The following is a 23,832-nucleotide window of genomic DNA, read 5'->3' as shown; positions in this document are numbered from 1 at the left end:
AGAGTTCTTTTGTTTATCATACTTATATATATCTATCTTGACTATTATTATATTAAGTCTCACGTATTCTATGCCTTTGTGCTTTTAGTTATCGTGTGTGAACGCCTCGCGCTTGTCTATCCGCTTTATGCGATTAAGAACTTTATTCCTTCATCGGGCTCCTAGTTTTGTTATCTCCTATATTTATTAATGTATGAGCTTTAGAACTGTCATGACATCTTGTTATCTTTCGCTTTACGGCTAGATGTAAGGGTTAGGGTAACGAAGTGTTACATGGTGCATGGGGAATCAGGCGAGAATCATGCAAATTTAAATGAGGAGGGATCAGATGGGTGGACCAAGGTAGTTAAAAACAAAGGAAGAAAAAAAGGTAAAAACGGACAAAGCAACAAAGGTCCGGCCAAAAACATCTCTGAGCCAAGAGAAAGAGGCAAAAAGCCCACTACCATGAAACCTATTCTTGTGGTCAGCTCCTCTAGCAGGTCAAAAATTTATGGCCCCTCTAAGACCCACATGTCTAAAGCCTTTAATAAAAAAAGCAATTATGTAATGAAGAACAACTCTTTGAAGGGTGACACAGAAGCAGATCCTAGTGGGAGCAAACAAGAAATACCATCTCTTTATTTCACCAGAAAGCGTCTAAGGCCGATATCTTTCCGAAATTCACCGCAAGATGGAAGAATTCGGGAACATGGAGAGAGGTTAGAAGCCAATTAGAGTAGAAAATGGAAAGGAAAGGAGGTATTGGAAGAGGGGGTTTCTAACACTTGAATCAGGTAGAGTGTTTTTTCTCTATTTCAATTTTGTTATTATGGATAGTGAAAAATTGTGTATTAACTTGGAATGTGAATGTGGCTTCAGAAAGTTTGGCCCGTGTTCATCTTAAAGAAATTTTGAAAAAATTTCATCATTTATTTCTTATCTTAATTGAGACTCATATTTTGTTTGATAAAATAAAAATTTGTTGGCAGAAGTCGGGTTATTATGAAGTGGATATATCGGAGAGAGGGCAAAATGGTGGCATTTGGGTTCTAGCAGATAGGTCTTGGAATCAGAGCAGACTCGTGGACATTACTGATCACTGTGTTACTATTAAGGTGAATAAGGGCTCTTGTATTTGGATGTGCAGTACGATTTATGCCCACCCACAAGCTCATCGTCATTCAGATTTTTAGAACTACCTTACCAAGACAGCCGCGGGTATTTCTTGTCCTTGGTTAATCATAGGTGACTTTAATGAAGTGCTTGTATCATCTGAAGTAAAGAGAGGAGCTTTTCATGCCAATAGATCTCAAGCCTTCGCAACGACCATAGATAATTGTGGGCTTATAGATATGGGAGCTAAAGGGAGAAGATTTTCTTGGCACAGGAGAGTAAAAGGGGGCTTGGAGGTTCCAAAAAAGCTGGATAAGGCTTTCATCAATAGAGAATGGCGTTTGTTATTTTCAGAGGCTTTCTATGAGATTTTTAGTAGATTACATTCCGATCATTCCTCTATCATTGTTAAGAGTCAACTAGATGAAGCGAATCAAAAATCTAAAAATCATCCTTTTAGGTTCCAAGCTGCACGGACCACCTACCCCTTGTTCTGTGAGGTAGTTCATAAGGCATGGGTTTTGGCTCTTTGGATGTTTCAAAAAGTCTTGTTGTTGTGGCAAAGGATGCTCAGAAATTCAATTTGGAGGTTTTTGGTAATATTTGTGTTAAGAAAAGGGAGCTTGAAGGATAAATTAGCAAAGTTCAATTTTTGTTGAAGAGTCTTGATGATCAGCATTTCAAGGATGAAGAAAATAGGCTTCAAAAAGAGCTCAATTCTATTCTTCTAAGAGAAGAACTCTTTTGGTACCAAAAGTCTAGAGAGAAATGAGTGAAGTTCGGAGACAGAAACATGAGTTTTTTTTACCTCCAAACTCTTGTCAGAAGAAAAAGGAATAAAATTTATAACCTTATGTTAGAGAATAGTACTTGGTCTAATGATGCTTATTCTTTAAAGGAGGAAGCTAATAAGTTCTTCCAGTGTCTCTATTGTTTTCGGAAGAATGTAAAGTTTAATGTTCTGGATGGTATTCCCCTTCTGCATCTTAGTCAAGAAGCTTGCGAGACTCTAACTAAACCGGTCTCCTTTGAGGAAGTAAGACATGTTGTCATGGAGATGAATGCCTTTAAGGCTCCAGGTCTAGATGGGTTCCAAGCTTTGTTCTTTAAGGAATATTAGGATGAGATGTCTGGAGGATTGTTTGTAGAGCCTTTTCGGGAGAAATTTTGGATGGTTCTATTTTTGAGACTCTTATTGTTCTCATTTTGAGGGTTGATAGCCTCATTGCAATGAAGGATTTCAGGCCGATCAGCATATACAATGTGACTTATAACATTATTACCAAGGTGTTGGTGACTTGTCTTCGTTCCTTTCTAATAGAGGTGATTGGTCCTCTATTGGCAGGATTTATTTCGGGAAAAAGTACTAGTGAGAACATCATTATTGTCTAAGAGATCCTTAACTTTATGCGAAAGACCAAATCAAAGAGGGGGACTGTTGCATTCAAAATTGACCTTGAGAAGGCTTTTGATAGGTTGGATTGGAGATTCCTTCATCATTCCCTTCAAAGTTTTGGCTTTCCTGGCAGTACAAATAAATTGATCATGAATTGTATCTGCTCCTCCTCGTTATCGATTTTATGGAATGATGAAAGGTTGCAGAACTTTAATATGAAAAGAGAACTCTGACAAGGTGATCCGTTATCGCTTTATTTGTTTGTATTGTGTATGGAGCAATTGGCTTGTCTCATCTCTCATCTTGTGACTAATGAATCTTGGAGTCCAGTTGCTATTTCCAAAGGAGGTCCTCGAATTTTATACTTGATGTTTGCTGACAACCTTATTCTTTTTCGTAAAGCAATCAGATCCCAAGTCGCAATGGTAATACAAACCCTTAATCTGTTTACCAAAGTTTTAGGATTGAAAGTTAATCTGTCCAAGTTTAAGGCTTTTTGCTCTAAAGAATATTTTTCAAAGGAGAAAAGAGGCGTTGTCGGGGGTCTCTCATATTTAATTTACTCAAATTTTGGAAAAGTATTTAGGTGTCAATATTGGCCATGGGAGAACAACAAAGAGGATAGCTTAGGAGGTAATTGAAAAAGTTTATGGCAGACTGGCTAATTAGAAAGGACGTCTTCTCAACAAGGCAAGTAGACTTTGTTTGGTTAAATCGGTTCTGTCCTCTATACCAATATATCAAATACAGATTTTTTATCTTTCAACCTATGCTTGTGAGAGAATTGATTCGATGATGAGACAAATCTTTTAGAAGGGTCAGGCGGACAAGAAGGGCTTAGCTCTTGTAAAGTAGGACAAGGTTGTAACTCCTAAAAAATTTGGAGGCTTGTGTGTCCGTGATTCGCAGTGTGTTAACATAGCTCTTCTCGAAAAGCTCGTTTGGTAACTTTTCCATAGCAAAGACAAGCTTTGGACGGAACTCCTGACCAAGAAATATTTTTCTCCTTTCAAAGGTTGGAAAAATACGAATAGAGCATCTCAGGTTTACAAGAGTGTTATGAAGGCTTATAAACACTTAAAAGATGGTTTTGTGTGGTGTTGTGGGAACTTGGACCAATCATTATGGTTTGAACCGTGGTCTCCTTTTGATAATTTGGCAGATACCATTTCTTATGTTCATATAACTGATCTCCATCTTTCGATTGGTGATGTGATACATAATAGAAGTTAGAATTTCAGCAAGCTATATTCTTCCCTTCTAGAAAATGTAGAACTCATTTTAAAAAATTTGCCCATCCCTGGTCTTTGTCATGACGTTTATGGTTGGTTTTAGAATCCTTCCTCCTCTGCCGATTACACCACAAATTAAGAATACCAATGGTTAGCTAAAAGAAAGTACCACTAGGATGACAATGATAACTGGAATTGGTTGTGGAAGATGTTTATTCCGGAGAAGATTAGGTTGTTGTTGTGGCAAACTTTGCATGATGCCATCCCTACTAATGAGCTTCGGTGCACTCGAAACTTGGCCACAAGTAATTGTCATCAGCGCTGTGGAAATCATCATTTACCTTGCATTGTTTTTCGTAATTGTGACAAAGTAAATGCTATTTGGCATAGTCTTGGTCTATCTTATGTTGTTAATTATAGTACTGCAGATTTTTTCTTTTGGCTCAAATAGAGTTTAAAGGGTAGAGAAGGACTACTAGCGGCGAAAATTTAGTGGATTTAGAAGCATAGATAACAAGATGTGTTCAATCCTAGCGAACCTTGGTCTGACATGAAAGTGACAATGTTAATTAGAAGTCTAAATATGAGTTGGTTTCTTTAAGAAACGCCCAATCTACAAACTTTATTTCGGAGTGGAGATATGTGTGAAACCCTCCTTCTAGCAATTGCTTTATGGTTAACTGTGATGCAAGCTTAATTCAAGATATGCAGATGGCTGGTTTTAAATGCGTTTTGAGAGACGAAAGAGAAAGATGGCTTCTTGGTTGTTCCAACGCTATTCCACCTCAGCCTATAAATTGTTGAGTTGTTGACAATATGGCAAGGTCTCATGCTAGCTTGGGAAGCTGGTTGCAAGTGGGCGATCTGTAAAACAAATTTTTTAGAGACATATTTGGTTTTGAAGAATATTCATAATCATTTTACAGTTAGGGACAGAGACATTATTTTCAAGCTTTATGATCTTTTATCCAAGAATTGGGATGTGCAATTTGAATTTGTGAGAAGGAATGCGAACCGTGTTGCGGATTGGATAGTGAAAGTTTTGGAGCTAGAAACAACGCTTCTCATACAGTTTAGCTCGAGCCTAGAGACAACTTGAATTCTATTCTGTAGAAAGATATAGTTGCTTCTAGTTTTTGTTCTTCTGCTATTTGAGCTTGTTTCTTTTTTTTGTGTGTTTTAAGTCACCCAAAAAAATAAAAATAAAAATATTTAGTCACAAAAAAATAAATATTTAAAATTTTTTATTAATAATAAATTTATCATGTGTCTTTAAGACACATGTTAGCTAAACCCAAAAAACAAATCCAAATCCTAAAATTACTATGCCATCATTAAGTTATTATCCTCTCCTCTCCCGAGCTATCTTACAAGTGCTTTAATTTGTTGTTTCCAAGGACGGATATACATTAAATGGTGTGGGGGTAAATACCTACTAAATTTTTATAAAGTTTCATATAATATATAAAAATATATATATTTGTTCTTATTTAATAAACAAATTTGACCCATTAATTTCTTTTATTGGGTCTTATACTAATACTTAAAGTATATAGGAATAAAAAAGAGACTCTAAACATGAACATTACTCAATAATAAATATATAAAAATATCAATAAAAAATACATCAATTCAATCTTGGTAGATAAATCTATAAAACAAATTAGTTATTCCATTATAATAAATATAATTATTTTATTAAAAAATTAAATAACATATATAAATATATAAATTTTAATAATTGAACCTTTTGTGTTCATAAAATATTTTTGAAAAGTTATAGTTTAATTGGTAATAACTAATCTTTTGTGTTTATAATTATTTTATTAGAAACTGTTTCAAAGATTATTTGAAACTGATGATTTGGATTTGGATGTGAGGTTTAAACTTTTTTTAATGAAGATTTTGACGTCTTTCTCATCAAAGTAAAGTCGTCTAAATTCTTTAAATGAAAATGAAAGTGGTACGTACAAAGAATTCTGATATTTAAGTTAGTAAAAATTTTAGACAAATATTTTAATTAAAATTTTCAAAATACCTATATATGATGAGGTATTTTTATACCGTTAGGATGATAGATTAACTACCTTTATATAATTCCTCCATCTAAAGTGGTGAGTAATTACTCCCTATTGATTTGGAAGAGTTGTTATCCCACATTCCAAATAAGGAGCGAGATTATAGATATACACATTAGTGTAATTAAGAGTCCTTTTTCGTTGTCAAAATCGAATCAGATCCACTTACCACACAAATTAAACAATTTTAAAAGGATCTTTTAGATCTTTCTCTTTTTTTGTAGACTATACTTATTTTTTTAGACTTGACATAAACAAAAATATTCTTTTATATTCTATAAATAAATTTTTTATGTTTGAATTTGATCTATTCATTTGAAAAAAAAAAATTTAACATGTAAACAAAAAAAAAAAAACAAAATGGTATATAAACATAGCAGAGGAAAAAAAATAATTTAAACTATAAGATAAGAGGTATATATGGGTCATGTTAATTTAAATTTAGACTCAATTCTAATATTTTATTGTCTATTTAAAATTTTTTACTCAATAAATTATTATACCTATTATTTTTTTTATTCTTACCAATTATTGCATTTATTTGATGGATCCACAAATCGCGAAACCCTCTTCTTTTTTTTTTTTCTATCTCTATCCCTATTAGGTATTAGCTGAAACCAACGCTTTGATTTTCTGTTGACTAATAGTTCGAGTAAGTCTTGAATGAGCCTCCCAAAAACTTGATGTAAATAAACAAAATGTTGTCTTACGTTTTTGAGTTATATATTCTCGTTTAATTCTGGTCTCTAAATTGACCTAAAAACAAATCAAGTTGATTTGATATAAAATTAGTGCATATAATTTTATAATTTTATTTTTAATTTCACTTTAATATATATATTTTTTAATTATAAAATACAATTTTGTGTTGGATCACCCAAAGCATGATCTGTCTAAAAATAATATAGAATAAAAATGATAAATCTAATTCGGACAAAATATGTTTTAAATTTGAACTGATTTTTGAACACCTTTATCATGACGTGTAAATAAATTTTTTTATTTTATTACTATTATACATATAATTGATATAACATATTTAACAAATAAAATAATAAAAAATAAATAATTTTTTTTTACTAAAGATAAAGAGATTTGAACATTTAGATGAGTATGCAGGAATGATGTAATTCATTGACAATAAATAATAAATAGTTGAATTCCAATTGATAAATATTTTAATAAAATAAAATGGAAGGCTTGCAAGGCAAGCTAGCGAAACAAGCAATCAATCATTGTCAACATGAGAAGTCAGTAAGTCACCCGCCAACCCCACTTTCATCACTTAACTACATTTCCCTCCCAAAAATCAATCAATTTAGGGTTTCAAAATCCCCGCCAAATTTCCTCCTTTTCCCTTTCTCATTCTCAGTCACACCCCTCACTCTGTAATGTCAATGGCGGTGGAGAACGAGAAATCGGAATCCCCTATCACCAAAGCTTTGAAGCTTCTTCCTCCTCCTGCTGGTAACGAGAACTCACCGCAGAAGCAAGCGTCGAGCCCCACCGCAAGGGATCGCATTGTTTCCGTTGCTTCAAACATTGCATCTCAACCTCTTCACTTCTCTGATCCTCAAGTTTGGGGCGTCCTCACCGCTATCTCCAACAATGCCCGCAAAAGGCTCCAGGTTCGTTCTTTCTCTCATCTCAGATAAAATCTCAGTTGCTCTAATTCATAGTTTTCTTTGTAGTTGCGTTTTTTTATTTGAAAAATGCAAGTGAAGTGAACCGTTTTGCCTCTGAAAGTGAAAAGTGACAAGCTTGCAGCTTGATCTCTGATATAAGCCACGACCTACCGGATACAGTAATGACCTTATGAACTTGTGCTGATTACATGCATGCAATAATTTGGGCATTAGTTTGCGTTTAGATATTTCAGTTTGTTTATTCATTTATATATTGTTCAAACAGTCTGCAAAGGAAGAGAATTTTTTCAAAGCAATTAAGAAAAAAAACTTTTTTTAATTACAAAATATGGTCAAATAAACAGACTCTTAATATATGTCAACAAGATTGAACTGTGCTGTAAATATGTATGGATTTGCAACAAAGTTATTATGAAATTACATTCAGTGGTAGTTGAACGCAGCTGTGTGACCAATGGTTTTGGCACCTTTTCTTCATTTAATTGTTCTTTTTCTGTAACTATTGGTTACTCCTCTTCATTTGATTTGATTTGGTTGAATGGTTGATTCTGACCAGGGAATTAATATTTTACTAACTGCCAATGAGCACTGCATCGGCCGATTGGTGGATGATGTGCGATTCCAGATTGATTCGAACAACATTAGTGCAAATCATTGCAGAATATACAGGATGTCGGTTACAAACGAAAATATGGTGGACACAACATCAATTTTCTTGAAAGATACAAGGTTGTGGATTCTTTTTCAGAGTTTGACTATTTCTATCCTTCTTGTGGAAAAATTTCTCTCCCTTGTCATATTCTGATTTTTGTAAAGTGTTGTTCAGCAGAAATGGAACTTACCTTAACTGGGAGAAGTTAAAAAAGAATGGTCCTGCTGTCAAAGTTTTCCATGGTGATATTATATCGTTTGCTGCTCCTCCTCAGCACGGTATGAATGCTTTCCAGTTATCAGAAGTCAGAATTTTCATTTTTCTTTAATAAATGGGATTTCAGGTTTTTTGGTTCCCTCAAAAAATATTTTGTATCTTTTGATACAGATCTTACATTTTCTTTTGTATATCGAGAGGTGCTTTTGTCCTCCCCCATGCCAGATAATGCAGCTGCTAAGCGAAAAGCAGGTAATGTTATGATTAACCAAATTTAATTTACTAGTTTGTGTCATTATAGCATTCTACTCCTATTATGTTCATTATAGAATTCAAGCTTGAAAATTATATTATAGCATGTTGTAATATTCATAATTTTCCTATACATTTGATTTTGACATTTGCAGCTTCTTCATATAACTTCATGTGATCAACTGTTTACTTCCTATTCGTTGTGAAATTTATATTACATCTAATTGATAATTATGATATATAATGTAATTTTCTATCAGAAAGTTATGTGAAAGATACATCAGGGTTGATATAGATATTTGTTTTATTTGAGTTTGTGGTGCTTTTAAAATTTCTGTCTTACTTTTTCTTATCTTGAATATATAGAGCGTTGTGCCTTTGAAAGCAAGAGATTGAAAGGCTTAGGCATTGGTGCCCCCGAAGGTCCCATTTCTCTTGATGATTTTCGAAGCCTTCAAAGATCAAACACAGTACGTTAATTTAAAAGGATGCAATATCCTAAGCACTGTAAACTCCTCCTTTCTTACCCTTCTTTTTCCTCATGTTAATTGTATCCTATCTTATTCTTGGCAGGAGCTGAGGAAGCAGTTGGAGAATCAGGTGGTATTAATTGATACTTTGCGTAATGACAACCGTGTTGCTGCTGATCGTCATGAAAGTGTATGTAGCTGATGCATTTTCAATTTATGTTCTCTCCTAAAACTCTGCATGCAGATTTTAAAATAAAATGTTCAATCTCAAGTTGTTCTTTGTTATATCAATATATGGTCTACAATGTCTTACCTAATCCACAATCCATTTTATAGGAATTACAATCAGCCAAGAAGTCTGTTGCAAAATGTTACCTTGATCAATTAAAAGAATTACAACAGAGTGTAGATCTAAAATACAAGGAACTAGGTGATGTTAATAGAGTAACTGCTGAACAGAAACATGCCATCGAAGACCTCAATGAAAGGCTGAGTGCTTCTATGCAGTCATGTGCTGAAGCAAATGCTATAATAAGTAGGTATGATCTATATAATTCTGAGCTATTTAATTCTTGATTGTTGAGTTCTTCACTACTTTAGTCCTCAATGGTTGATGCAAGTGTCATAGGAGTGAAGTTGTTCATTTTTATGTAGTTTGAGCTTGAACTGATCGTTGATTGACTGATTTTTATATTGCAATGAGAATTGGCAATGTGGAATGATTTAGTGCTTATGTACATGTGTCTATATTCTTGTGTGTAACATCCTGGGATGAATTTTAGTATTGACTGTTGGAGGAGGATGGACCTTTTGGTACCATGCTTAGTATTAAACTTTTTGCCCCCACCCTGGTTACGCTAGCTGTATGTTTTATAATTGAGTCCCTCTCACTTGCTCCTCTGCATGCAGTCAGAAAGTAAATATAGCTGAACTCAAGGAACAATTAGATGACGAGCGGACTCAGCGAAAAGATGAGCGGGAAAAGGCCACAACTGATCTAAAGGCTGCTGTTTTTAGAGCCCAGTCTGAGGCTCAAGAGGAATTAAGACGACACACTGATGCTGCCTTAAGAAGAGAAAGAGAACTACATGAAACAATAAATAAGCTTCAGGTTTGAAGGTTTTGTCACTAAAGTAGTAAGAAACTATACTCCCTTTACTTTTGAAGCTTATAAGCTGTCATTCTTTCTGTATGTTGTAGGAGTCAGAGAGAGAAAGGTGTTTGCTAGTTGAAACCTTGAGGTCCAAACTGGTATGGTTCTGCTTATGTTTAGCCTACAATGGGAGACAACTGTGTATTTCATAAATAGGTTTGTACCTTCGTTCCATTTTGTTGCAGGAGGATACTAGGCAAAAGATGGTTGTGTCTGATAATAAGGTTCGCCAGTTGGAAACTGAATTGCATGAGGAGAAGCTGACCACTGCAAATCAAACAAAGGTAATCATATGGTTTTGTGTGTGTATTATGTCCCCTTTTCATATTTTGGATTTGTTTACTATTTCGCTGAACGAAAATGCAAATTCATGGAGCAGAAAATAGAAGAACTTGAAGAGGAAACAAGAAGATTAAGCAAAGACCTTGAGAGTGAAAAGGTAGATATCGGAATTTCATGTTCCAAGAATGTTTTTGTATAAAGGTGTTTGTCTAAATGATGTCTGCTTTCCACCGATTGCTGTTACTGTTGATGACTTATTTCTGTGTGACTTCAGAGTATGACAGTATCTTATTTATATGTTGCTAGACTGATAAATTCTAATTAATAAGTTGCTTTAGCTTTCTAATTCAATATCCCCCTTATTCTATTCTATCTGTTATTCATTTTTTTTAGCTCTTACTTCTTTTCTTTTGGTGGTGAAGTTTCTTTATGTGAAACTGAAAATATTTGTTGCTGTTGTTAGCAGGCAGCTCGAGAAGAAGCATGGGCTAAAGTTTCTATTCTTGAGCTTGAGATAAATGCCGCAATGCGGGATCTAGATTTTGAGAGGAGGAGGTTAAGAGGTGCCAGGGAAAGACTTATGCTTCGGTAAGGAACAAGTTTCTGTTTAATATGATCACTGGACAACTGTAGTGAAAATTATGTAAGGATGAACCTGTATGTATAAAAGAATATTAGAGGACATCGCAGCATGGGCTACTTTACTTGAATACTGTAATTGTTTGGCTTGCTTTACAGTTTACATATAATATTTTTTTTTCTTAAATTGGTGATTAAAATAGATAGGAACGAGAATTCTTTGACTTAATTAGAATTATCACCAGTGTGTATATTATGGTTATGTGAACATTACTATCATAGATTCTGAATGGATTTTAGCTATCCTGAAAATTTGAAGAATAAAGGATGTATAAACATCTTCAAGAATATGAAAGCAATTAGCAGAGCAATTGAGCCTAAATAAAAGTAGGACTGCGGCTGAATAGTTTTTGTTTTATTTATTAGAATGGACTACTCAACAATGTCATTGCAGTAAAAATTGTGGATCCTGGTATTCATCTGTTGGATATGTCATTCATGCTAAGTTAATCAGCTTTGTTTAGTAGTCCCTGTTGGTTAACATGCTGCATCGTTGCACTGTTTGTATTAAATGCTGATCGGCACTTTAACTTTAAGAGGCAACATCTACACCCGCATTATGCTTTGATTTTGCCACTGAAGCTCATTGATGTCATGCAGGGAAACACAACTAAGGGCATTTTATTCCACTACTGAGGAGATACAAGTACTCTTTGCTAAGCAACAGGAGCAATTAAAGGCTATGCAAAGAACTCTTGAAGACGAAGAGAATTACGAGAATACTTCTGTAGATATGGATGGAGTTATCGGTGGAACCCCTGGAAGAGAGGGAGAAGTTGCAGGATACCATAGCAAAAATACTGCAAAGGCAGGCTCAACTGCATCTACACAGAAGCGCAACAGAGATCAAGTAGAAACCTCAAGCAATGAAGCTAGTGTCACTGAGAAGCATGACTGTGAGGTAAGAAGTCAAGAATGCCATAATACACAAGAGTTCACCAGTGCAGATCATGACCATGATGTAAGAGGTGGCTTTGGTTCTGATATTGATGGTGCTGCAGCTATGATGGATGGAGTTGTTGGCGGTACTGGGTGTGTTCTGGGAACTGAAAGTCCTTCAAATTATGGCATAAAGCATGTTGATTTAAATAAATCTGGTCCTCTAGATGGGGACACTATGCAGTGTGATGATGATGTAAATGTACAAGAAACTGAGGAGCAAGCCCATGATAATCGTGTTTCGCATCCGTTGCAATTACATGATCCTACAGACACTGAAAAAGTTATTGAGGATACCGAAGTTGGAGGCACAATCAGAACAGCAGACCTTTTAACATCCGAAGTTGCTGGCAGCTGGGCTTGCAGTACAGCCCCTTCTGTGCATGGAGACAATGAATCTCCAAGCAGAGACAATAACGAAGGTTGTGGCCCATTGCATGATTCAAATATTGTGGTGGCTGAGAGTCAGAACACCGATGATGCTGCCGCTAAACGGAATGAGCGGCAAGCACTCCGGGATATGATTGGCATTGTTGCTCCTGATTTGAGGGAGAAGTTTGGAGGTTCTGCATATAATTGTGGTGAAAAGCAAGAGAAAGATGGCAGTTCAACTGACTCGGACACGCAGAGTTGTAGCAACAGTGGCAATGAAGGTAGAATCAATGCAGAGGGTGGAGCTATGTCTGATGAAGAAACTCAATGTTGTGACCATGTTGAAGAGAATGAAAAGCAGGATGATGCCATGGATGAAGGTGATGATGAAGCTACTCAAGAAGATTGAATCTCTTGTATAAAATATAAGTCAGGAACTGTACATATTTATAAGGCGTCTGATGTTATTCTATATTTTTAATATTAATATTATTTTTTTAAATATGTATAAATTGATTAATATAATCTAATTTATTTTTTATATCTACTTCAACTTATATTTATTATATAAGTCATCATTTATTTTATATTTTTCTTTATCTCTTTCCATATCTTTTTTTTATTTTTGTTAATATTTTGCAAAATTAATTTTTATGATCATTTTTTTTTCTTCTACTAAATAATTGGTTCATTACATATAGGTGATGAAGTTCTGTTAGTGTTTCACGGATTTTTTAGTGAAAGAATCACATTGTTCCAAATAATATCAAAAGCTATGTAATTTAATTATTTTATTAACAGTCGCATTATCATCGTGTGAATGGAATTGGATGGAATAATGTATAATGGAACAAAACGGAACCGAACCTACAGATAATTGACATCATGATAAAAGAGAGACGCAATATAAAATACACAATGACAGCCTTGAACAACAGAATCGTAGGAACCGTCTTCAAAGCTTCAACAGCTGTAGTATCTCCTTGGCGCCCTCAAGGCTTTTTAAGAGAATTACATTTGATGAGATAAATACATAATTAAACAAAAATATTAGCTGTTTTTAGATTTTAATCCGTTTTTTAAAGATTTATTATTATTTAATTAATTTAAATACCCATTTTCACATTTCAATTGGTCAAAAAATTAGGAAAGTTAGTTACTTTTTATTTTCTCTTTCCTATAAAAGCTGAATAAAGAATAATGTTTAAAGAATACATAATTACACTGATAAACAAATAAATAAAAAGAAGTGACGGTAGAATAGTAACAGGTTTGTGCCACGAACAATGTAACTGTGATTAAGAAGAAACTTAACGATCCATGAAGCCATGTAACCAGAAGCTCTGGTAACACACTCCACCTTGCCGCCACTGCTGCTCATTCTTCAATATTCTCTTCGCTATACTTTATTTGTTGCTTGCTACAATCCTATGATTATCAGTTCACTTTTATGAGTTCAATTACAATAATCACAATGAGTCACATACACTTGGGTTGTATAGATACAAGTCCTAAATCTACTTATGACTTCACAACTCAACTTATGCAGATAAAATTCACATTCCTAAGCACTTGTGATAATTTTGCATTCAGTTAACAAGGGTGAGTTCTTTTAAATTCATCCATACATACTTTACAAATGGTTACTGTTCCAACAAAATAAGAGAAAATTACGTCTACTTCCTCTAAGATCCTTCAACATAAAACTTCTAATAAAGTTATAATTTTTAAGTTTCACATCACACATGACACATTCCTCGTGTGGAAAGAGAAAAGACAGTGACATACATAAAAGAGGGCACAGAACAGAGAGAGCATTGAGTAAAATAATACTGTTAAAGAGAGTGAGATAAATAATACTGTTAAAGAGAGTGAGATCAAGGAAGATAAAAAAAGTATAGCTTAGTTGTGACGTAGTTATGATTCTGTTGTTAACTCAGTCCTGAGCTCTCTATTTTCATACATCTATACTAGTGTAAGACCTGCGCTACGCGCAGGCCAAATGTTTAATCCATTATAAAAATTTGTTGGTACTGGATTATTAATATTAATATTTGTTACTTTTAATTTGAACAAATTTTTCTGTATAAAAATTTATTATACAGTGTATAAGACTGTTCCATTATTTATTTTTCTAAGACTGAATAATCTTATCATTTTTTTAGTCCATATTAGTGAATTTTTCTTAAATGTAAAAGCTATTATGTTTGTGTGTTTAAAACTTTAATAAAAATAATTTATATTATCACTATACAAACAACAAATACTAAGTGGTATTTAGTTATATTATTAGATCCTATTATATGTTTAAAACTTCCTCATAGTGCATTAGCCAAAGGCTTCTTTTTACCAAGAAAAATATCTTTATATCAGTTGATTTAGTATAAATGAATTAAACTCAACACTTACATGAATTAGCCTCCTTTTACTGCCAAGAGCTATTAAAGTTGTTAGTAACTTGAATTAAAGAGTTTCTTACCTCTAAGTAACATGAATTAACGTTCAGAAGTTCTTTTATCTTGTCAACTTTTTTCTCTGAAGCATTAAAAGAAATAATGGTTTTAATAGCCTCCACAAAATGTATATATGTATATTAAGTATATAAAGTAATGTTATTGAGATATTTTATGAAATAATACTAATTAAAAACATTGACATAAAGAAAGCAATTAATAATTTTTTTCTAGCTACTTGAGATATTATATATTCTCCTTAGATTATCAATAAAACTAATTACATTGTTGGTTCTTTGGCTTTGGATTGCAGTAAAAGAAAGCAATTAATAATTTTTTTCCTTGAGGCTAATGATATTAAAAGGAATTGTATATTTACATGATATTTGAATTGCATTCATAACCTAATCATCAGCATAAAGCTACATTGAATAAGTGGCTGATGAACAATCACAATGATGATACAGTTTAATCAAACATCGGCCATTTGTATGAATATCCTTTACAATTTTTAATTTCCAGTTTATTAAAACCTGAGGCATAGGCCTATTTGTTCTTCACCTGAAGCTTATATCACCAAAATAAAAAAAGAAGGAAATCAAACAAAACAACAATATCTAATGGCAGAAAAGAATAGGGAAAGAAAAAAACAATTTAAAACAATTCCAGGACATCTAGTTGAACTATAAAACAATTTAAAAAGAATCAAAATAAAAAATCAAGAGATACGTGAACGATGCTTTTAACCAAACAGCTCAAACTATGATATGCTATTCTACAAAGTATTTTATTTATTTTTTTTTAAAAAAATATTTAACTGGTCTAGAACCTTATATAGCCATCCAGAGATAACAGCATATTTCATCATATTCATCACTAAGTTGAATTAAAACTAATGCAAACTGCAATTCAATTACCAATGCCAACAGGTTGGGTCTCTCATTCATAGATCATAAGTTTCTCAAATGAAAAAATAAGTCTTAGATACTGCTTTCTAATATAGCAAGCAGTATTGATACCTACCAATTTGATTGGAGACATTGCGAGCTCCCTGCCTCTTCAATGAGGCTACTTTTGCTCCCTAAAAGCTCAATAAGATCCTCAAGAACACTAAACACTAGTGACATGGAATTCGTATTATGGAATCTGCAAATGAAATTTGTGATATAAATATCTCTGTTAGTATCAAACACCAAAATGCAAATATAAAATAGTAAAGTAAACTACATATTGATCTTCTAAGAAACATAAAAATCAGAGACCAAACAGCCAGTTTATAATTTTCTTCTGCCTTTTCAAGTAGTAAACTACAGATTGATCTTCCATTGGATATAATTAGTATCAAACAGAAAATACACATTCTGATCCCATGAAAAAGGCTACAACTTGCACTAACCTAATGGCAAAGAAAAATATGGTGGCAAATATTCAGTAGAAAGCATTTTTGTATAAAGGAAAACACATGTTGTATATGGGTTAGTGCAAAAAATTTGTTTCATAAATCTATTTTGTCTTTTAGTTTTTTAATTTATGAGCAAAAAATTGATCACGCTAAAATAGAACATTATAAATACTTGATCACGCTAAAATGAAACAGCAGAAGGATCACATAATATTTTTCAGTATCTCTTGTAAAATTGAGATGCTGAGAGAAGCTTAATGAGAAAGGGAGCACAATTTTAAAAACTGGTGGCAGACTAACTCATACTACAATAGTTGGTCATGAAGTCGCAGATCTAGATAAGCTAAAGTGCTAAACACTTAATCAGAACTTTTGGAAAAAAAAACACCAAGATAGTTTTGAACATAATGCACGTAGTAATCATATCATGACTCATTTCCATCTGACAGATAAAATAAGTAAATAAACATCATTAGCCACCCAGAAATAAAATCTATCAACATAAGCATTAAGGCCAAAAGGATGAACAAAGTTTCATGTCAATAGAAAATGTTAGTATCCAAGCTAGACAAAACAACAATGCCAACATTCATTGAACATTACCTACCTATCACTTATATTTTATTAGTATGCAAACAAAATAAAATAAAATACCTCATTGGTGAGCTGCTCAATTTCCCTCCCACCTTTGAACTAAGCCCCAAAACCTTGACATCCCACCTTAAGACACTATCAATAAGAGAAGCCTTAAGACAAACTTCAAGTAACTATCTTCTACTTACAATCACTATCATTGCTAAAAGCAAAATATATCTAAATCCCCAATTGCAACATGAATGTCAACAACCCAAGCAATTTGAGATAATAATGAAAATCTTGGTTATAGTTTTAGCAAAACACATCACAGGTAAGCAAAACTGATTATAGTCTTATATTTGTAAATATATATTCACCAAAAAAATTGACAGTGATATTCTCAGATGTTGATATGCAATTCTTAATTGCTGGACACAGCTAAAGACGGAGGAAATTAAATAATAACTTTAAAGAACAATCACATAACATATATTAATCATGCAACAGAGAACATTCTTATACTGAAAATTTTTTCACATTAAGAGAGAGCATTAAGAGAAAATAGATGGAGCAGGATCCCTTCTACAGAAAGTTTTTCACTCAACAATTAGTAGAAGCAAGAATCATCCTTATGACAGCTTAGAAACCTTACAATCTTAAAAGATGACAATTTGTTTTCATTTTTCTATTACAAAAGCTTGAAAACAGAAATGCTGAAAAATTAATTGAGAATGCTGTCATTTGTATAATAGTTAACATCATAAAGACAATATCATAAAGTTCTATTAGCAAATCATAAAGTTCTATTACCATTTTATCTTTTCGAAAAGCAAAACAATAGAATTCAAGAAAAACATATTGAGTAATAAAATGAATTAAGAAAAAACTAACACAACTCATGAACTGCATTCCTCAGTGATGCCTATATCTTCCTAGTTTTAAGATACAAACAAAAAGCATTATCCTGCACAAAATTTTTCTTACATTCCTATACTACATTTCTTTAGCTTACAGATTAACTAAAATATGATCTTATTTTTTTGTTTTTTTTAATCATCAATTACATTGTAGCAGTAATAAATGGCACCCTGATTAAGAATTTAGATACATATTCAAAACGGTGCCATCATCAATGTTTGGTACAGGATACTCTTCTTCTTTTGTTGATTCACACGTGTTCAGAAAGCTGCAACAATGATAGACACAATTGCAACATCACTCTAGTAAAACATTTTCTTAAAAGTGATTCGCAAAAGAGATAGTAGTATGACTGTTAAAGCAAACATAAACAAACAAAATCACTTGTAATGAAAATGCGAAGAACAAAAACTTGATCTAAATGAGTAACAAATATAATATATGCATGTAGGTTTACCTAGATATATAAACGTAGATGCATGTCTGTTGTTGCAGCCTCTTGAATCTTGCATTCTCTTCTAGCAGGTAATCCACTTTGTGCATGTTTGGGCGCCATTATTTTGTAACCAACATACCACAATCTGGAATCCACACAGAAATTTCAAGGACCAAATTACCATAAATTCATCATAATGTTACTCAAATAAGTAAAAGGGGGAGAATTATCATGATAATGCAAAAGGAGGGAGACTCCACATACAAAAGAACTAAGAAAAGTGAAATTCAAGTATGAGAAGTAGTAATCATCTCAAGGAAACCAATTAGAAATTGAACTTAAATTTAAAATATATTCTTAGCAAAATTTAATTGGGGTTTATCAAAACACTAAAAGGGAAGATAAGGAAAGCAGTGAGAACATACAAAAAAAAAAAAAAAGAGAGAGAGAGAGAGAAAGACTAATAAAAGAATCACAAAAACAGAAAAGCAGCGAATCAACACTGTTTTAAATTCCATAGGAGCTAGTCATTTTAAATGATTTTGCCCCATTTCATTGTTTGAATTTGAACAACACCATTTCACTCAAGTTCAATAATTTCATTTATTTTCTTATCCGTTAAAGCAAACAAATCCTAGTCTAATATTACATTCTGAACAATAATAAATAAATAAATAAATAATTTTTTGAACCTCAAGCCAATATTTTGCATAGAGCCTTCTATATTTTTCCCCCCTTAATTTTTCTTACATAAGCAGAAGTGTAACAAAGCCCTTAGTTACCACTTAACAATATTGGAAAGTATGCTCAAAATGACTGGCACTGCTTCGGAAGGGTAAGCCCGACCTGAACCTAAGAAATGCACAACACCACAACACGGTTTCACATTTCATTATTTCAACACAAAATTCACTTTACAATCCACTAAAACCGCGGAAAAAACTAAAAAACAAAAGGGGTAAAAAGAGAAAGTGATGAATGTGTTGTATAGAAGAAGACTCACCATCATTTCCTGTTAGCAGGAGACTAACGTCGATCTAAGATCTGTTCCTGACTTCTCCCACCGTCCACATCGATTGGCTTTTCATGATTAGATAAAGGATTAATGGAAGGATGCCAAGCCAAGAAAAAGAAGGTCAGGATGACTATTCTAACTTGTAAGAAGCAAATTACCTCTGCAACACCGCCAATGGCAGGATCTCAGATCTCTGCGTTCTTTTCACCGGTATCGTCAACTTGCCGCCAGCTACTTCTTCACTGACAGCAGCAACACAACTCACAACTCACCTCTGCCGCTGTTCTTTCTCTTCGCCGCTGCATCAACAACCATTATCACCTTTCGCATATTGTTCTTCATCTCTGCTGCTCGATGGAAGCATATTCGGAGCCTCTGCCACCATCTTCTGTTTTTTTGCTAGACGCTCTCCCAACTGCAATACCGACCACCGCCATTCTTTATCTTCTCTGCCGATTACTGCTTCCAACACCAGTGAACTCCTTCTACTTCTGCCTCGTTCACAGAGAGAGAGAATAGAAAGAAGAGAGAGATAAAAATACAATAAGATACCAAGGCACAATACAAATTTGTTGTGCATAAATTATACCAATCATTTGTTAGAAAGAAATTCACATGAATCAAATTTTTGGGTCACTTGCCCTCGTTTGTTTGGTATATGCCCTCAAACGTTATCCAAGCTTACTTATCAAAGTGTAATTTTCAGATAAAAATTTAGTTTATTTGATCCACCAGCAATATTACATTGAATCCTTTTTCCTAAATTTTAAGAGACTTCTTTTGATAAATGTTTAAAATTTCAATGTATAATTCAGTTCCTTTCCTTATATTTGATCCTATGTATAACATCACTTTAAAAATTTCAAAAGCATCTTTGAATGTAAAATACAGCAAGTAATCACTCTTTCACCCTATTAATTTAGCTACCATGCTATTGTAGAACATCATATGATTTAATGACATATGCTTTCCAGGTGGGTGTAACCATCATATGAAGACAGTATATCATGGGACTGGTTGATGAAAAGGCCTACAAAACTTTGGTTATTTTAATATCTACATCATTATACATCCTAGTCATAAGAATTTTTTGCATTTCATATTGACTAACGAAGTGTCAAAGGAAATTAAGCTAAGAGCATAATCAATAAGTCAACTTCAAGCAAGAAGGAAAGCAGAGGCTTCAAGTAACTATGAGTCCATTTTCTTATAATTTAAGCAACTCCAAGTATGAGGCTGATTTATTAAAAAATTCATAATTTTTTATCTTCCATAACTTTTTGTCAAAATCTTCTATACTAAAAATAAAAAATATACAAAAAGTGTTATATTTTACACTTACTATGTAGTTTTGCATCAGCAGTTTGGGTAAATTTCTTTTTTTTTTCTCCAAAAAATCTGAACATTTGTTGTCCAGCACCAAAATTCTTTTATTCACACAAAAATATTATCAACCATGAACATTACATCAACTTACATTTGTGTAGTATATGCCACAACAAAAGTAGCATAGTTTCAGAAAGAAGATAAAATTCAAGTGTTATCTTATTTTTCCTTTTAACATTGTCTTTCCTTTTTAAAATTCAAGTGTTATCTTGTTTTTCCTTTTCTCGCTGTCTTTCCTTTTTTTTATGTTATATACAGATTTACCAAAAACATAAAAAAAATATTGAAAGATCCAAAGTATAGACATACACACCTACCAAAACCTCCAAAGATAGTGCATACCGTGCATACAAATATGTGAATTTGGTATCTAAATTCCTGTAAGATATTTTTTTCCCTAAAAGAAGGTACCTTAGGCAAATCATGAAATTGCAATGAAGTCATCTTTTTAAAGTTGGGATAATCAATGAGAATATTTAAGCTTGGACTTTGATATATGTAACATCCACTATCAACAGCCATATTAACCAATGTCTTTTGCTTGATCTTTAAACAATTCTGTTTATAATAACAAAGTTGCGATTTGCTATCAAACAAAAATCAGAAAGATAACAAAGATAGACGTGAATATCATGAACGGCAATTTTTAACAGAAATTAAGACAACTCACACATCAAATTAAACAGCCTAAGGCCCAACAACTAATTAAAACTAAACACCTAGAAACTAATTGTAATTACTAATCTATTAAATATAATAAAACAACAGAATGCAAGAAATATAATCAAGCATAAAACATGACAAAAGATTATATTCTTTAAAAAGAGAAGTAAAAAAAGAAGGCCTTGCCAAACCAACCTGTTATTCTCCGATTAGTAACAGATGCATATAGTTTCCCATAAATAATCCTTTGTTAATGACCACACCCCTACTGATGAGAGAACCTTTTTGGAAACATTCTCACAACTGGGCTTGCTGATGAGAGAAAAATACAAAGGAAACACATCAACTTGTTTGTAACTCAATGGCCTTAGCCTATTGTAATCCTCTTATCTTGTAATCCACAGAATTAATCCATATAATATAAATATAGTTAATAGCATTAATGATGTTACATAAAAAACAATCCAAGATGAACAGCTTTAACAAAAACATCTTACCTGAAAGTATGCTCAAAATAGACCCTTTTTTTTTCTCTTTAATTTTTTTCTTATAGAAGCAAAAGAGAGGGACAAAGCTTAGTTACCACTTACCAGTACTCAAAAATATGCTCAAAGTAACTAAGCTCGCACTGCTTTTGAAGCCTCCCTTGAACCAAAGACATGCACAACACCACAACTCATGTTCACATTTCAGCAAAAAATTCTCTTACAGAATTATTTTTTGCATTACTTAATGATCTTCATTACTCCAAAATTATCTGTTATAGAATTTCCAGAAACAAATCCTTTTTGTTCAAACCAATTCCAGCTAATAAATCAAGAACTCAAAGCATCTTTCGATTCCCAAATTCCTGGCCGACAAATGATTATCAGTTTATCATGTTCTTTCTGGTTACTATGATAGAATATAAGTGCAGTACCAGATAGATTAATAAATGCCACTCAAAATTGTGTTTCTTAATTCTTGCCAAATTATGATACGTTATTATAGTAATATATTTACACAAAGTTCATGTTTACTAGATTGGAGTTTCTGTAAATTTTCATTCTAGATATGAAGAAGTCTGGTAGACTATTGATAAGTATAATTTTTAGGATGGGCAGAAAAAGTGTTTTAGTTATTAAGGGCGTGGAATTTGGATATGTTAATAGAAGAAGAAACAATGGGTGGGAAGCATTGTTAATCAATTGCACTTTGTGTTTAGAATTCAAGTATGTGATTTTTTCGTAAGAAATCTTATAAGGCAATTTTGATACTTAACCAGGAGGCAAGTTTCTATAGAGGAAGGAGAGAGTTAGAAGTGATGTTTATAGAAAGCAGTGCAAAAGCAGGCTTCAAGATGAAGATGAAAATTAGTTATCCCCATATTTCCTGGCATTATTCTTTCTTGCTCTTACATAGAATACAGAATATTTACTTGATGACTACTTTAATGGAAAAATGTTGGTCGAGGAAACCTTCACTTCACTTGATGAGGGGCACAAATTGCTACAATTAGTCCCTCCATGTAAGAATACAGATAATAAACAAGGCCTTTCCTTAGTACAGTGATATGCGTGTGATTAAATTCACAACTTATAAATGTTATTTGAGATAAAATTTCCTACTGTGAGTTGTATTAAAATTTTAAGAACGACCGTGTTTATTGAGATAATCAATCGAAGCAGCATGATACCATGTTCCACCAACCTGCAAGACATAAAGTGGAGTGTTTCATTTCATTTCAATTGCCTAACAAGAAGACACGCGCACATGTCCTTCTCAATCTCATCTTAGAAGAAGGGTAGGTTTCGAAATCTTCAGGTCGGAAGGTAGAGTTTGTGGGGTAGTATTAATATTACTATACATTTCCAATTGCTGTTTCTCTTTGCCTGTGCATTATGATTTTGATTTGAAGATCATACACAGTTTGTGTTGCACCTCTTGAGAGGCTTAAGCTGGAGTACATAGTTCGAGCACATCCAGGCAATTGCGGCTTCTTCGGACAGCACCCTTTAAGGCTATAAATTTTTATGCCTATGATACTTACAGAAATAAACTAATGAGGATGATGGGGCATCAAGAATCCACAAATTTTGAGAGATTTGTTGCCTCTGCTTGCTCATGGACACTGTGAGTCGAGATATAGATTCTGTTACTTTTATCTGTCCTTTCTTATAACTTTCTTGCTTTTGTCCCCAAGACCTCAAAATTTTCATAGGAGTATAGGACATACATGTTAGACATGAGATATAAATTTTTATTACAATTTTATCTCTTCAAAATTTTAAAAATTCCACTTTCTAACCTCACCTCGCCACTTATACCAACAACTTCTTCCTTATTAGAGATAAAATTGGTAACAAATGTGTTTATGCTCTTTATCAGTGTCTTAACAACCAAACAGACTATCATGTATTTATATACATCTGTGTCAGTGTGTCTTCATATATATCAGTGTCTTCATTGTTGAACAAGGAGGTGTTCCTGCACTTTGTGCTGGATTAATTCCCAGCTTATTGCAGGTATGATCTCTTATGGTGCACATTAAATTTAATTGAATTAGTAATTAGGAAAATTGA

General features: G+C 33.1%; 2 protein-coding genes and 1 long non-coding RNA gene across 18 annotated transcripts; 2 read left to right on the top strand and 1 right to left on the bottom strand.

Annotated features, from left to right (window-relative positions):
- The first annotated feature begins 558 nt into the window (after positions 1-558).
- LOC112743937 (uncharacterized) lies at positions 559-5,029 on the top strand. The gene is made up of 2 exons (XR_003172523.3): positions 559-776; positions 972-5,029. It is a non-coding gene; the product is annotated as an uncharacterized lncRNA (long non-coding RNA).
- A 2,023-nt stretch (positions 5,030-7,052) lies between these two features.
- Positions 7,053-12,985, top strand: LOC112743105 (uncharacterized). 5 transcript variants are annotated; one of them, XM_029292257.2, is made up of 13 exons: positions 7,053-7,429; positions 8,004-8,176; positions 8,277-8,377; positions 8,487-8,567; positions 8,934-9,037; positions 9,141-9,227; positions 9,374-9,576; positions 9,947-10,148; positions 10,238-10,288; positions 10,424-10,474; positions 10,570-10,629; positions 10,936-11,060; positions 11,712-12,985. In XM_029292257.2, the coding sequence occupies exons 1-13, from the start codon at positions 7,193-7,195 to the stop codon at positions 12,829-12,831; spliced, it is 2,595 nt and encodes an 864-aa protein (XP_029148090.1). In that variant the 5' UTR covers positions 7,053-7,192; the 3' UTR covers positions 12,832-12,985. The 5 variants fall into 5 exon arrangements, with proteins under 5 accessions (XP_029148090.1, XP_029148089.1, XP_029148088.1 ...); XM_029292256.2 differs by having other exon boundaries at positions 10,415-10,474; XM_029292255.2 differs by having other exon boundaries at positions 10,394-10,474.
- Positions 12,986-13,565: 580 nt separating this feature from the next.
- Positions 13,566-20,323, bottom strand: LOC112743934 (uncharacterized). Of its 12 annotated transcripts, XR_011871223.1 has the most exons (9): positions 19,838-19,938; positions 19,381-19,713; positions 19,211-19,287; positions 18,990-19,059; positions 18,229-18,352; positions 16,932-18,039; positions 15,899-16,021; positions 14,902-14,957; positions 13,566-13,850 (listed from the first exon to the last, which is right to left on the bottom strand). XR_011871223.1 is itself a non-coding variant. In XM_072214809.1 (7 exons), exons 4-7 carry the CDS (start codon positions 18,312-18,314, stop codon positions 13,829-13,831), a joined length of 306 nt encoding a protein of 101 aa, XP_072070910.1. In that variant the 5' UTR covers positions 18,315-18,352; positions 18,990-19,059; positions 19,211-19,287; positions 19,381-20,323; the 3' UTR covers positions 13,566-13,828. The 12 variants fall into 12 exon arrangements, 6 of the variants coding, with proteins under 6 accessions (XP_072070910.1, XP_072070911.1, XP_072070912.1 ...); XR_003172516.3 differs by having other exon boundaries at positions 19,381-19,844; XR_011871224.1 differs by lacking the exon at positions 19,838-19,938 and having other exon boundaries at positions 16,932-17,006; positions 19,381-19,783.
- Positions 20,324-23,832: the final 3,509 nt, after the last annotated feature.

Source organism: Arachis hypogaea, chromosome 14 (genome assembly GCF_003086295.3).
Source record: "Arachis hypogaea cultivar Tifrunner chromosome 14, arahy.Tifrunner.gnm2.J5K5, whole genome shotgun sequence".
Classification (NCBI taxonomy): domain Eukaryota; kingdom Viridiplantae; phylum Streptophyta; class Magnoliopsida; order Fabales; family Fabaceae; genus Arachis; species Arachis hypogaea.
Note: the sequence above shows the minus strand (reverse complement) of the source record. Positions and strands in the feature narration are given on the sequence as shown.